The sequence below is a fragment of the Pipra filicauda genome, unplaced genomic scaffold, assembly GCF_003945595.2.
Source record: "Pipra filicauda isolate LSUMZ 115617 unplaced genomic scaffold, ASM394559v2 scaffold222_size1277272_pilon, whole genome shotgun sequence".
Classification (NCBI taxonomy): domain Eukaryota; kingdom Metazoa; phylum Chordata; class Aves; order Passeriformes; family Pipridae; genus Pipra; species Pipra filicauda.
In genome coordinates, this window is record NW_024104335.1 from 26,496 (window position 1) to 42,515 (window position 16,020).

The following is a 16,020-nucleotide window of genomic DNA, read 5'->3' on the forward strand; positions in this document are numbered from 1 at the left end:
TGTGATCTTTGATTTCAGTGGGAAGTCATCACATAAAAAATGATTGTGTGCTTGGGTCAAGGAGACTTGTTTTTTAATTATTATCTGGAATAATCCCCTTCCTTTGTGTCTTGTGAACACGGTGCTTTTCCATGTTGCTCGTGACAGAGAAAGTCTCATTCTGTGATCTCTGGGTCTGTGCAAAACAGAATTCTCAGCACCAATATGAATGTCTTCACCATCCTTTTGAATTCAGCAGTTCAACTTGCACAGGTCAGATGTAGTAGCTTCCATGCGCATGATGTCCAAAAAGAAATTAGCAACTGCCTTAATCAAAAGGGATTAATAGTATTCTCCCTGAGCAACAACATTTCTTTGATTTTGGGGGGGGACAACTGAAAAATGTGACAGTAGTGAAAGGAAGGAAAAGGAAAGAGTCGTGTGCTTTTCCAGTGACAGCCTCCCTCCTCCTCCTCACTTCATGCCTGTGCCTGTGGTGGCTGGTGATCAGGGTTATTACTTGTCCAGGTTTTCTGAGAGATGTTTTCCTTATTGTGTCCATTCAGGTCTCGGTCAATCAGCGGAGCATCATCTGGGCTCTCCACCAGTCCTCTCAGCAGTCCAAGGGTAAGTGGTGCTGCTTCAAGATCTGTTGGTCCAATTCACTCACACATGCTTGATGCTTTCTGCATCTGTTGCTCCAGAGCTGTGGCTCTTAGCTGGGATGTTTTGTTTTTCCTTGGCAGCTTATCAATTTTCATGGATGGTGAGGGAAATGTTATTTACAAATGCAAGCAGAGAATTTCTCATACATGTTCCCTGCACTGTTAGCAGGGATCTCACTGTGCCCTTGCCCTTTTTCAGTCTCATAAGGACACAGAATACCATTGCTATGACTAAACACTGCCATATCTAGCTGAGGTCTGCATACAGTGTGGCTTCAGACCGAGTAATCAGGAATCATTTCACAGCTGTCTTCAATTAGGTCTCAGTAGAGCACCAAACCATGCTGGTTGTCTTCTATTTGCCTCAGAATAGCTTGTATTAGAAAGTCAGAGAAAATAAATTATACAAATTTGAGGGCTAGCAAATTCAAAAGGAAAGTAAGAAGTTGACTGACTAGGATGAGTAAAGAACATTCAAACCCCTATAAATAAGGTACCTTCACATGCCCTTTTTAATCATATATGGTCAACTAAATACTGGTACTTACTGATACTTAGCTAGTACAACACACGCCTCACGGTACGTGTGTTGCAAAGTTTACAGTTTCTAAGTGCAATGACAGGGGCCTCCATCTTCTTGTTAACTTCTTTAGGGATTAAAGTGAGTATCTCTAGTGCCTGACAATGTCTTTAAGACTGCATGCTTACAGAAGTCTAGACCTCATCAAGGAGTCTGTAGGGCTGTGGCAATCCATGTTGCCTGATTGTCTGGCCCAGAGTCTTTGGAGAGTTTCTACATACTTTTCATGACTTCATGAGAAGATGCTATCCGCAATTGGAAATGGATATATTCCATGTGTTAGGGTACAGATACACCTATGGATCTACTCTTAGTTATAGGAAGATAACATCAGTGTTCCAGGTATTTGAAATTATAATTCCCCAGGAAGATTCTGTGTAATTCTTATGAATGAAGACACACTGTCAGGTGTAAGTTTATAGACTAGTAAAGCTTCCAACACCTTGCTTGATTGAACTGTTTTCTGAAAGATATTCTAGGTTGCTGTCAATTGTTATCCTGTTTTGCAACTGGCATAAATGTATTTGTGGTCTCCTCTGTGCTTTTAAAGTGCTAGGAACCAGTGAAGATCCATTTCTTTCTTTCTGCACTGGGGCTCCTGGTTGTCAGTGGAAGCAAGCAGAGGTCTGAGGACTTTTATGCCACTGCAAAATGTCCTGAAAAAGAGCACAGAAACAGTTTCGTGCACAAAATAAGCATCCAGTGCAGCAAACCTAAATCCTGATGTCATCAGTTGATCTCTTGGGTTCAATTACTGACATCTCAGTAGGACTACATCAAAGAACAGGGTTGACAAGATCTGTTCCATAGTTGCTGTATCTTACCATTATCACTTAATAGGCAGTTGATTAAATAGTCTTCAAAGGGATTTAGCAACCAAATGTCATTTTCAGCAGATCATAATGATATATTAAGGCAGGTAAAATTTGAGGCTTAAAAGGAAATAACGGAATAAAAATCATATTTTTTTAAAAGTCCTTGCCTATGCATCTAATAGCACCTTAGATTATTGAAAGAGAACATACTTTAAAAAGCAAATACATATTTCATTTTATGCAGTGCTTAGGTTCAGTTCTATGAGGAATTGAATTCAACAGCAACTAAAAGTTCTCATATTTCACAAGATCTTGTTAATGGTGCTCCCCATGGCACCAGCTGAAATAGAGACGTAATCTTGTTCTTCATTTCATTATTAAGAATGTGGTAATTAAGGGTGCCTGTTCAGATTCCTAATGGCTCAAGTGGGAGTTGAATTTGACTTTTGTTTCTTTCATATTTGTTTCTCAAACCATCACACACATAAGATACAAAAATTGCAAGGAGACGTTTGCAATCAACAGTCTTTGACTTTTATCCGTTGGTGTCATTTGCAAATGTTTAATATTCAGGTGCTGGTAGTGACTTCCACAGATTAACCACTTTCCTCATCTTTTCCCCATCGTTTCCCATTGGCAATCAGAATTTACCAACACAGCAGATTTTAGTTTAGCTTTACAATCCTAATAATAATACAAATGTTTTGATGTAGTGATTTTTTTTTTTTAATTTTAGTGGCCTAACTCTTAAGTTCTCTGAAGTAATTACAAAGCTTTAATGCAAACAATTTCAGGAATGAAGCTTTAAATAAATTTCTGCAATTTTTAAAGTATGGCAACATTGTGCTAATCCATCAAACCCAGGAAGTAAACTCCCTAGTAAGTGTGCTTACATGGGACTGAAATTTGAGGCATGGTTACATGTACATGGTATGTCTGGACAGTGCTTGATTGCAGCTTTTAGGTGTTAAGAATGGATAATAATAATGGTGATATATCATTTTTCATAGGTAATAATTTATAGAAATCATAATCTAAGTGTAGACCAAAGCTAAATATCTCGAATAGCGATTTCTATTTTTATAATTTTTCCAGTACTTGTAATCTAAGGTGTTAACAGCAGTGTTTTGTAAGGACATTTGTTTTATTTTAAATGTGATTTTTAGCTTACTAATATCCCTTTAAAAGGCTTCTACCCTTCCAAGTCTGTCTATTGCTGTTTGCTGTCAACGTATGAATGGTTTCCCAAAATGCCTCTTAATATGTGTAAATATTCTTGTTTCGGAAAAAAAAAAATCATAATCTCATTTTGATAACTCTGTGATGGATTATGAACTTTGCTTGTCTTTTTCTTTTTAAACTGTGTCTTACAAAACAATAGCTCACCTCACCCTCTTCTTAGACTTGAGACTTAATGGCAAATATTGCTGAGACTTTATGACAGAAATTCCAATGATCAGGCTGTCCTTCGATGCAATGAGGGATGTTGCAGGAGAAGCATAAAGTCTGATGGAAAATATCATCTCTTCCCAGATAAATAAATTTGCTAGGCCTCACTGAAGTTTTTGCTGTAGCAGTTTACAAATCAAACACCAATCTGAGTTCATAATTTTTCTCGTGGTGTTTCATGCTCTGAAGCCTCCAAGTGAATGCTGGAGAAATTTAAGCTTCCAGGTCAGGAGAGGAGAGTGAGTGCCCAGGTGGCATTACTTTCCCTTTTCCTCCTCTTTCTGCAATGGGTGGCTGCAACTCGGGTGTGCATTAGCCAGTCAGGGGTAAAGAGGAAGGAAAGAGGTTCTGACTGGTGTGTGCAGTAACTCTGTGTATCACCTGCCACTCCCTATGTATCACACACCTGTTCTGAGTTTCATCTCTCTACTGGGTTTGCACATGGGCACATGGAGCTGAAAGAGGTGGTCCCATTCTTGGCACATCTCAGTTTGTCTGTGGCTTGAGTGGTTCTTCTTCCCCTTCCTCACCTCCCTACAGCATCGTGCTTTTCACACTGCAGGGCAATCAGAACAATCCCAGAGAGATGGCATTTCTCTCTTCTTTTTTCTTAGTTACTTTCTTTTTTTATTTTTTTAATTTATTTTATTTTACTGTTCCTTTGTTGTATTTTTCTTTCTGTTGTTTTCCTTTGCTGACACGTGGTTGGTTAATATGATGAAGCCTGTTATGACACTGTTGTTCTTGCTGCTGCCGCTGCTGCTGTTGTTGATTATGCTGTGTTCCCAGCTAACTGCATGTCTTTTTTTTGTTTTTTGTTTGTTTGTTTGTTTTCGTTTCTTTGCAAAATCCCTCCCCCCACTACCCCTTCACCTCCATCACCTGTGTCTCCTTGTGACATGGTGCATCTTTGTGACTCGGATGGATTTTATTCTGACTTTCCTTTCTCTGCTCGCCCGCTCTATGCGTATTTCACTGTTTTTGATGTGCATGGACACTCTGCGTCTGTCTCGTAGCCTATCAGAAAGTTCTTCATCCCCCCTCAGACCTCCGACCTCCCTTTCTCTCCCCGACCCCAAGTCTCCTTGGACCCTGATGCTTGTAGGAACGCCTCCAGGCCTGGACATGTACTCCAACCAAAGCCAGCACTTCAGCCCAACCCAAAGACGCAGACTTTGCCATCCAAGAGCAAATTGGCTGAAAAACCACTCCAGTCTACTAAATCCAACCCACTCCCTACCAGCAATGCCAGCGCCCCCTCTTCCCAGAACAACCCTGTGCAGAATGCTCAGGGCCGCTCGCCTGCTGCCGGCTTTAACCCACAGCTGGCTGTTCCTAAAGTACAGACCAACCCTATGTCTCCTGTTAGATTGCTCCCTTCTAGTACTGACCCAAGCACCAAATCTATCCCCATCATACAGGTCACCCCTCACCCCTCTCCAAGGGGAAGTCCCCTCCCTACCCCCAAGGGGACACCTGTTCATACGCCAAAGGAGAGCCCAGCAGGCACACCCAACCCAACACCACCATCCAGCCCCAGCATTGGAGGAATGCCATGGAGGACACGGCTCAACTCCATCAAGAATAGTTTCCTGGGGTCTCCTCGCTTCCATCGTCGGAAATTACAAGGTGAGTACCCACCCAAACATACAGGTGGTTCTGATTTGGGCAGCTGTTCGTCAGGAGGTTGATACCTTTCTGGCTCTGCAAATTCCATCTACCAAGGACTGAGTATGGATATGAAAGTGAGAGTGATAGCATCAGCCAAGCCCTAATCCCCATGTGAGCAGGCTCTGTCATGCCATTGCACCTGCTCCAAGAGCATCTCCTGAGCCCTCTTCATACTCCATGCATAGAGCTCGTACTATCTCTGTTGTGGCTCTTAGACCACAAGAAAAATTTATCTTCACATTCTTCACTTGTTTTGTAAGTGAACTTAGAGCTCTGCCATTTCCCCTGTGGCTGTGCTCTGCTGCCTCTCCACAGCCACAGGCTGAGCCTTCTGCTGAAAAAAAGACAGCCAGTGGCAGTAGGCTAAAATTGTCCTTCTGAAGCAAAGCTTTTTTGATCTTGGTTAATGCTTCTTTTACTGCCTTTGGTAATTGATGTAAAAATCTCTCTAATACAATCAGTGTCTTCATATCTGCTGGCTTACTTCAGTTTTCAAAGCCTCTAGAGTGTTGAGATGTGCAAAATTTCCTTCCTCAAGTTCCAGGTGGCTTTCTCTATTCAGGCAAAGAGCACCCAAAGTCACATGCCGTCCTTGGACGTCAGCAGCAGCTATCCCAACACTATGTGGTTTTGCAGGGTACTGGGATGTGATCCCATCGTAAAGGAAGCTCACAGCCATGAAATAGTTAGCTGTGATGGTCAGTGAGATTGTCTCTGAGATGGTCAGAGAACTGCAGAGAATTGCAGCAGTGTGTTTGGGTCTGAAGCCAGTGCAAGATTGCATAATGATTTAAGGAAGGGTGAAGTGAGCCTTGAAATGCAGCACTTGATTAGATGCAGTGATCTAGAGACATATGACCAGTGTTCAGATGTCAGAACCAGTCTGCAGAGGCAGTGGGCAAATGCAAGAGGGTGCAATACCAGCGTTGTTTCCTTGGTATACAAGCAGAAAATGAAAGGTGTACTGAATCATCAATTTCTTTTCTCCTTCCCTCTCTTCGTCTGTATGTGCATGGGCAGTACCTACACCAGAGGAGATGTCTAATTTAACCCCAGAATCATCCCCAGAGTAAGTAATTTGCCAGTACACTACCTTTTTTTTTCTACCACATACCAATGTCATTTCCTTGTCTCAGTGTCATAGGCTGACATATTTCTGTTCTAGATCAGTATCTGTAACCTGTTCTCCTGGGGGTGGGGTAGAGATGTTAAATGATTCTTCTGATAAAGACCCTGGATAAAATCTATACTTCAGAAATGGCACTGGGGGTCAACAGTTGATGAAACAGTCTCCTACTAACCACCTCATTTTCTCATGGCTTGCTGAATTTGCTGGGTTTGTAACATGTTCCTTCTCTTTTCTTTCATCTACTTGTCAAATAGATCACTCTTCAGGTGTGGAGAGGCTAATCTGTGGCTTATACTGGCACTAACTATGCACTAAATAGTCTTCCTTCTAGTACAGGAGAGTGCATCCTCAGGATAACATGCAGAAGCCTCTGCTAAGATAATTCAGAGGAATCTTTGGCTGCGATAGTAAACGCAGTGTTAATTCTAGGCAGCAGCACTGGGACATGGAGAAGCTATTTCATATTCACCAGACTCATTCCTGAAAGTCAATGTACATTTCAGCCATTTCACTGCACAAATGTGCGTCACTGCATGGCAGGTTTGGAAGTCCCTGCCAGAGTGCTGCTCCAAACACTTCCTAATATGCAACAGATGCCAAATTATTCCTTTTTATTTTCACAGCTTGTGTTTGTGCACCCAATGCCCATAGACTTACCCTGCCAACCAAGGCAATTTGGCCCCTTGTTAAGATGCTTGTATGAAATATTCATGAGTCTTGGATGAAAATTTTGGGCACAAAGTTTTGTAATTGGTGACTGTGGTATTGTCTTAACAACTTTCCCTGGACCTGGTATTTATCTGGTGTAAAATGTGTACTCTACATGCAGTACTGCATAATGGAGAGAGATAAAGACTTAAGAAGAGGGAGAAATAGGGATTAGTAAAGGTTAGTAACAGAAATCCAGGAAGAAGAATGGAATATATTGTGTTTTCAACACTTTTGAGCATTTACTAATAGAGAGGCATGAGAGAATTTCATAAAATTAGCACATCATTATGAAAGAAATATACAATACTCTCATCTCACATGTTTTTAAGGCCATTAAAACAGAAAACTTTTTAGAATTAAATTTCTCTTCTTCATTGCATGTAAATTGTTGGAAGCTTTCCTGTTAATTTATTGCCCTCTCTGCTTTCCACTCACTCTTTAAAAGCTGGTGTAGAGAAGTGCCTGTCATTTGAGGCAGTTTGGATGCAAGTCAAAGCCTAAGGCCCTTTTTTCGTTTTCTGTATAATTGCCAAATTAATGAGTTCAATTGGGCTACACAAGTCATAAAAAATAATGAACTGGATTATATTTTAACAATAGATGTCTGTTGCTCACTGTCCACTTTCTCATGTCTTATTTTTTCTAGTATTTTCTTTCTTTCTGTAAGAAATAAGATAGCCTTATCAAGAGCTGTATTGACCTCATAGGTTGAGTGATAAATACATGTCCTTGCTCTGTCTGGTACAGCAATGACTGCCATTCATTTAACAAACCTGATGATTAGGTAATACACTTTGACATGTCTGGGTAATGCTGTTCTTTCTCATGTGAAAAAGTCCTAGAAAATGTGTTCGGGATGACATTTAAAGAGACTTAGCTCCATCTGCTTTAAACCTGCAAAGCTCCATTTGCTTAAGTAGAAATGCTGTTATTTATGCCAAGCAGGTAAACCTCTGGAGGTTACAGATCCATGTGCTCAGGGATAGAGAGGGAACACAGTGAGGCTCTCCAGAAGGCAGTGTAATCAAGACACTCCAAAAGTAGGAAAAGAAACAACATTATGGCAGTGAGAAATTCAGTGTGAAGTAATAAAGCACCAGCTTCTATTTGCATGCTAATTTCTTTGCTTTTTCATCAACTGGGCACCTGATTAGATTCCCTAGTGTAATCTGCATACCCAACCTCCCCCACATATCTGCTATCTCATTCCCCCTTTAAGAGGTTTGCCATGATAAGAGAAGATTCTTTATTTTAAGTACATTTTGTACTGCTTACAGCCTGATCTCGTGAGATGCTAGAGCATCTCATTCAGCGTGCTGAAGATCATTGATTCATACACATTTTAACCCAAGTTAGTAGCACTTACTGCTCTCTAAGAGGAGAAAAACCTTTATTGTGTCATTTTACTCCAAAGCTGTCCCTTTTTCTTCAGTGGGCCTATTCCCCAGGTGTACGAGTACAGCTAGTTCTGCCAGTTTCAGGGGTAGAAGCCAGGGCCTGTGTGCTATGTCTCGATTCTGTTCATTACAGAAACAGGAGAGGCCACTGGCATCTACTCCATCTTATGCGACACCAGCAAAATTATTTAGTGAATTCCAGTGATTTACAAGCTGGAGCATAGCCCAGGCTATCAATGAGTCATCCAGAGTTAGTATTACGGGTGATAACCTTGCCGAGGAAAAGAGCCCAGCTGGATTCTGGAGACTCCAGACCATGCTGACCGGGAAAAAACCACCCTATGTTCTGGGCCCCTTCTTACCTGGGCTTGTTAAGAGACCTATAAATGAAGGGCCAACAAAACCATTAATGACAATACAGAAATGAAAAGCCATATTTTAACATGGCAGATCTGCAATTAAATATGCACACTTTTCCAGGCCCATGCTTCCACTGGGCCCGGAGTCTGTATCGCCAACCCTGGTTCAGATAATGATACATCCAAGCCTAAGACAACCAGCCGTTTTAGATAGATAACCAGGTGCTAATTTACTAATGAGCATAGACCCTTTACATGCGGGGGAGCTATTGCCCCAGCTCTCCAGGGGCTTGCAGAGTTGTTATGGTGTGTGCGAGACACATGAGCTAATTAGTATGTAATTTTCTTTCACACTCTAACCCTGGCTCCTTAACGACCATTTAAATGAGAGGCCCTTTCTCTTTACTGCTCCCTATGCTAATCTCTGGCTCACTGGCTTAGTTACAGCTGCCTATGAATATTTTAGGGAATGACAGTTTTCCAGCCCACTTTAATTGAGTGGGGGGCACTGGTTTACCAAATTGCAAGTGAATCTTTCTGTACTCTTATTTTTGGATGCCTACAGTAAATGAAGCAAATAATTATTTGCCCAGCTGAGTGGTCTTCCAGTTGTGGTCTTTCTACTGCGTGCATTAAATGGGCTGTGAGCTGACTTATTCATGGAGCACTCTGGAATGGGGAATGAGTGCAAATTGCTGGACAATACCGAGGTCAAGCTTTGTTCTTTATCCTGAAGGCCTAGACTTCAAATTAGTTTCTTAGTTTGCTCCTCTCTCTCCTAGTCTCTGCCCATCCTTGTTCTGCCTCAGTCTGAGCCTTTGCCACAGAAAGTTAGTCTACTAATAACTCACTCCAGCTGTTCATTGCTTTGCTGTAAAACTGGTGTATAGTAATCCCTTCTGCAGATGGCTCTCCTTGTCTGGAGAGATTGTCTTCTTCCACTCAATGGTGAATGTCCACCAAAATGAGTGAAAACCGTGCCATACTTCAAACCAGACTTGGCATTATAAAGTATGCTATAGAGGAAAAAAAAGGCAGTCTCTTAGTGGCAGGACTTTTCATTTCTAACATATTCATGCCAAATTCTTCCCTACTAGAAGAATTTTCCCTGGGTTTAGTTTGGTCTAGCAATTCTTTGGCCGTGTCTCATGGCTAACAGCATCTTCTCTCCCATCAAAACCACACCTGTCAGAAATGCTACCTTCAAGTTCTCGGTAGTGTCTCCCATTAAAATTTATGTCCCCGAATTCTTCCTTTAGCCTGTTTAACTTAAAAGGTAATGTCAACAAAGTGGACTGGTAAAACAGTAAGCAAAATCAAACATTTACTGATACAATCAGTGTGAAAAAACAGAGCAATTTCATTTTATGGTGAAACCACTACCTGATGCTGAAAGGAACTGTGAAGTTGGACTGCTGTCAGTGGAAAGCCTGAACTGTGTTTTGCACGGTGTTGGCATCTTCTTTCTTAAGTACTGAAATTTCATTCCTTTGTAGGATGACCAGAGTTCACTCATTATATAGACACCCTGAACTAGACTAATGAATGGGACAGTCTTTATCCTGACCCTCTGTGTGGGAGTGGATTTCACTCACTGACAGATTGGAGGTCTGGTAAAAGCTACAGCTTGCTTTAAAAAGCAAGATTTTGTGATTGTACCATCAGCCCAACAGGACACCTTTAGAAAAGGAACTTTTTAAGTCCTATAACACCAAAGGAGTTGAAATTGAGTGGGAAGGAACTTAAATCTCTGTGTTGCCAGGATCTGCATATTGTCACATGAAATGAATGGTTCCCTGGAGACAAACCAGAAATGTGTCCCCTGGCTTATATGGGCTTTATATATGCAGTATTAATCGGTGTATTGGCTCAGTCAAAAGAGTTACTGCTGCTCCTGATTTTTCATTGTTGCTGCCAGACTAAGACTGTGTGGTCTGTCATTTTACCAGTTTTCACTAAGTGAAACGTTGTTCTGGATGTTCTCTGGCACTATTTTCCACTTACTATTAGCAATAACATCAAATCTGGAGTGTTATCAAAACTTTCTTGTGTGTTTTTTAATTCTTTTTCCAGCTAGGGGTGTTTAAGAAAGAAGAAGTAGTACTCAGTACTCTAAACCATCTCTTTCTTTTCATCACATCAGGCTTGCCAAAAAATCCTGGTTCGGTAACTTCATCAACTTGGAGAAAGAAGAACAGATTTTTGTGGTCATTAAGGACAAACCACTAAGCTCCATTAAGGCTGATATAGTCCACGCTTTCCTCTCGGTAAGTCATCCCAGCTGCCTCTTGGAGGCACTGCCCTCTGGTCAGTTCCAGGACTCCTTGTGCCGTATGTTCCTGGACAGGGTCTCTGCTCCTTCAAGTGCAGGCTCTGTGGGTTTAATGTACATAACCTGTCGATTCAGGCCTCCACTGGACTGCGTGTGAATTACTAAGTGTAGATAATGCTCTCTAAGGTGAGAAGAGATTTCAGCCTTCTTGGCAAGGTCTCCAGGTTGCCAGTGTTTGGAATAACACTGCAGTTAGAGCACACTGGTCTGGACACAGTATCAAGACAGCAATTTGCTCCTTTGTCAAACTAACCTTGCAGTTACTGGTCTGGGCAGCAAATTGGGTCTTCCCTTGTTGGGTAAGCCCTCCACCACTTCAGTCAGACAAAAATCCTGTCTTACATCTGCATTTGTTACTTTAAATCTCCACTTCATGCTGTATGGCAGAAAGAAGGGTTGTTTCCTCTGGTGACCGGAGTATCAAATGTTGCAAATGCAGTTTATATACAAGCTAAGAAAGCAGAGCGAAATTGTAATTTTTTCCTATAGAAGATCCTTGCTATCATTTTCAAGAAGTACCAGTGAAGAAAAAGCACAGCAAAGTTAAATTAAGAGATTTTTCAGTTCAAGGTAGTCAACAACATAATTAGACTTTGTTAATAACTTTAAGAGAAGGAGATTTAATTTCTTATATAGTTTGTTGATTTTTTGTCCATAAAATACTGAACTCCATTTTAATCTCTATGAATCATAGAATCAACTGAATTGGAAAAGACTTCTGAGATCATCAAGTCCAACCCTTTTTTTTTTTTTTTGAAATCCAATCTCTGGAAAAATCCAGTCCAGGTTTTCCCCCATTCCGTACTCCAGCCAAAATCCAGTCTGCATTTTCCCTCATTCTGTACTCTGGCCAAAATCCAGTCTGGGTTTTCCCCCATTCCGTATCCAACAAAATCCAGTCCGGGTTTTCCCCCATGCTGTACTCTAGAAAAAATCCACTCTGCATTTTCCCCCATTCCGTACTCTGGCAGAAATCCAGTCTGGGTTTTCTGCCACCCTCCCAAAGCGGCCCTGGGACACCCCCCACACACACACACAGAGGCACCGCAAGGTGTGAACCCCCCCAAGGTGACACCAGAACAGTGTTTTCTTTATTGTAACAAACACAGAGGATCATGATGCAATGAATTTCTTCCAAAAAACCAGCCATAACCCTTGTGACTATACAAGCGTACAAGGAGTAAATGCAGTATAGCAGCGTGCATCAGACACTGGTGTCCATCTCAGATTGATGTGAAGCAGCCACGTTACCGTATCAGTTTCATGCATTTAGCTGTGCTTCTGGGTTTATATTGTGGGCATAGCATGCACTGCTGTCTGTAGTGGTGATTCTGTGTATATCCCACATGTCTGGGTTTAGGTGTGATGTAGTGATTTGTGTGCAAAACCAGTGAATCGTCTCTTTCAGCAACCTTCAAACTTAAATGCACTGTCACAACCTGCTAATTAAGTCCTTAAAGTCAGCTTCTCAAAGAACTCATCTTTGCTTTTCTTTCTAAATTAGAGACCAGATTTCCAAATTTGATTGTTTTTTTAATCTGGTCCTTTATGAAGCAGTAAATAGAATATGAGTATGTTACATTTTGGCAGAAAGCACGAATGGTAACTGCTTGAAAGTTAGGCAGTTATGAAATTCCACCATGAGTCTGAAGATACAGATATTGCATGATACAGTGAAGTTTCTCAGAGTTCTTTTACATATTGGTAGGAGTTATGGTTTGGGCGAGTTATTTGCAGGTATGCTTTCCCTGTGGATATCTCAGGTGCTTGTCTAAGTGTCTGCTCTGTGTCCTGATGTCTGTTTGACATCAATCACCAAGCAGTTACAGGTTGGAAAGGTCTTCAGGAGGTCTCCTGCTCAAAACAGGATCAGCTGTGAGATCAGACCAGGCCACTTGAGTGCTTTTTATATCCCACCAATTTACTACCCACTCTTTTAATAGTAGTTTTTACTCGGGAAAAAGGCATTTCTCAAAACTGGTAGATGAATAGGAAAAGGAAGACTGAGTGTATGAAGTTGAGCAACATGTGTACATTTATAAGCATGATGGGTATTCCGCCAATATTCAACCTTTAAATTTGGATCAGTCCTGTAAGCAGCAGTGCATTCTTCTGTGGTACCAAGCAATCTACAGTCTTACTGATTTCACAAGAACACTGTACTTTATGAATTCAAGACCAGAAGCAGATCTAGCAAATGTTATCCACTCTGGAAATGTGTGTTGTTATAAATAGAATTTTGCAAATTTTTCACTTTATGCACTAGTTCTACTACCTTCTTCTACCAACCTGTTTCAGATTCCAAGTCTCAGTCACAGTGTCATCTCACAGACAAGTTTCCGTGCAGAATATAAGTCCACGGGAGGTCCTGCTGTCTTCCAGAAGCCAGTGAAGTTCCAGGTGGACATAACGTACACAGAAGGGGGAGAGGCGCAAAAGGAGAACGGGATCTATTCTGTCACTTTCACACTCTTATCAGGTAACCATGGCAAAGCTCTAAAATGGGTGCAAGCTGGCTTTGTCCTTGCTGATAATAGAGGCCTGCAAATTGCTCTGTCAGAGGAAAGAATATAACTGTCTTAGCCTCAGGGGGAAAATTCAGACAAGGGAAAGGAGGACATTTGGAACAAAAATAGTGTTGGTAGCGATGGAAGTGGCAGGCAGGGAAAGAGATTCCCAAAAGGTGAAGTTACCACTTCCACGATTAGTGCTAAAATGGCTGCTCTGTACATCAGATCTGGAATATCTTATGGTACTGTCTCCGTGTTTCACTCAAAAGTCTCAGAGTCTCAGCAGGGCATTGTGAGGCCACTAGTTTCTTCCTTCTGACAGAAACATTCACTCACCTTTTTCTTCTGGGTGGCCACATGTCCCCCCCCCAGGGTTTAAAACAAACAACCCCCCCCACCTTTTATGCCTTCACAAAAGGAGCCCAAAAGCCATTCTTCCTCCTGTTGAGTTCAGCACACCACAGTCCCTTTGGCTGAAGGACAGAGACACTGTCAGTACACTCCTGGGTACAAGACTAAGGGAAGATACTTGTGATGCTTCCCCTCCAGCCTGGGTTGTATATGGACTCCCATTCCTCTCACAGCCATTTGTGCCTCTTCTCTCCTCACAGGTCCAAGCCGTCGCTTTAAGAGGGTAGTAGAAACCATTCAGGCACAGTTGTTAAGCACACATGACCAGCCTTCAGTGCAGCAGTTATCAGGTAAGTAGTTTCTACTGTCGAGCACCTTGCTTCAGCAGGGACAGGAAGGTGAAATGCCTCTCGGTACCAGGAGGCTGAGGGAGGCCATCCCTCTGATCACAGCAATAAACGAGCTCCATTCGCACAGAGCAGTAACTCCCTGCACCCACCCTACTCCTCCCTTTCTCATTCCCACTCCAGTGCTCCCAGTGCATTCCCCAGTTGAACAGCTTCTGCCCTCCGCCCGCCCAAAGAGCCATTTGCCCACTTCTCCATCAAAAGCTGCATCATCAGTAGACCTTCCAGATTTTCTCCAGCTCCAAAATATCCCAGAATAGGGACATACTCTAGAAGATACCTGAGTTTAAAACCCTTCAGGCATGCTTTAGAAACCTCCAGCTTCAGAGGGTCTCAGAACAAAGTTGAGAGCTACTTTTAACTTGGCCATTAACAGATGGTCAGAAGGTGGTTAATAGTTTCCAGTAGTGTGATCAAATTCTTGGCTCAATACTGTGGTAGCACAAATTATACACTAAGGTTCTGCAAAAGCTATATTTTACCTATTTGAAAAGTAAATTTCAATTCCTCATGGTGGTAGAGAAATCCTTATGTGTGTTACCCTGTGCAGTGACATCAATCTGAATGTGCAGGCAGCCTGAATTGATAATACAGAAACTGGCTTCATCCCACCATCATGTAGCAAGTGTTCACTCTGAACACTAGTGCTTGCACACACAAAAAGTATCAGTGTTAATTCTTCTCTCCTTTGAAAGGACAGAACAAAGAAGAAGGTGAAAATTGAAAACTTAAAGCAGATGAGCTATTGGGAATGCTTCAAGGAAGGAAAAATAGGGAGAAGCAGAAAGAATGTGCAGATACAGGGAATAAATAGGAGCAAGGTAGAGAGCAGAAGCTGGAGGAAGGAGAGAAAGAGTCAGGAGGAGTGGGAGATGAAAAGGAAGTAAATAAATATTATACTTTAGAGCCAAATTCTGTGCTTGACCTTTGTGTGAACAAGCCAAGACAAAAGTGTGGGAGTTAGATTGGCATTGCATCCTGCAATTAAATCCCAGATGTCCTTGGCTCATTGCACATATGGGTTACATCCTTCTGGTCTAACAGTGTGGCTTTGGCGGCTGAAGATAAAATAACTCCATCTAGAAGTGTGTATGCTTAGTACCTGACAGAGAAGTATGCTCAGTTCAGTGTCCACTTTACTTTTGGCCTCCAGCACTGCCTGACCTTCTGCATGCTGGATTGCAGTGGTGCCCAGCACATGGGTTATTCTGTTCGGAAACAGGGAAGATGAGGACACTACAACTATGGTTGATTGAGGTTTTTGCTGTCTGGACTTCAGAAATTAAATCAAACTCAAGGAAGTAGCCAGAATTTTCTGCCAGCTCTTCCTCTTGGGAAATGCTGGGGTTAAGTGGGGGTGAGGGGAATTAGACAGAAAAGCATCCTGTAAGTGTACTTCATATTACTCCTGATATGTGAACAATATTCAAGCATTCCTTATTTCTTAGAGAAGGAAGTGTACTCTTACTTTCCTGTGAGGAAAAAATTGTTTAAAAAGTAAATAACTTGAAGATCTCTCTTAACTTCTTCACCCTAATATGTCCTAGCTACTGCAGCTCTCTAGAAAGACTTGAACCCTGTTGCACACTTGCATGTGAGGCAGGATATCTCCCTAAGAGTCATATTATAGCAGGAATAAAAACCATTCAACTGACTAAAGTTCAG

At 41.8% G+C, this 16,020-nt stretch overlaps 1 protein-coding gene across 1 annotated transcript in view; it reads left to right on the forward strand.

The window, feature by feature from the left end:
• BRSK2 (BR serine/threonine kinase 2) overlaps positions 1-16,020 on the forward strand; it is a gene marked incomplete at its 5' end in the record, with an annotated part of 61,611 nt that overhangs the window by 24,639 nt on the left and 20,952 nt on the right. Inside the window, 6 exons of the mRNA XM_039381422.1 lie at positions 546-606; positions 4,910-5,117; positions 6,180-6,228; positions 10,899-11,022; positions 13,386-13,566; positions 14,209-14,298. Coding sequence (XP_039237356.1) covers positions 546-606; positions 4,910-5,117; positions 6,180-6,228; positions 10,899-11,022; positions 13,386-13,566; positions 14,209-14,298 — 713 coding nt within the window. The remainder of the gene's footprint in view (positions 1-545; positions 607-4,909; positions 5,118-6,179; positions 6,229-10,898; positions 11,023-13,385; positions 13,567-14,208; positions 14,299-16,020) is intronic.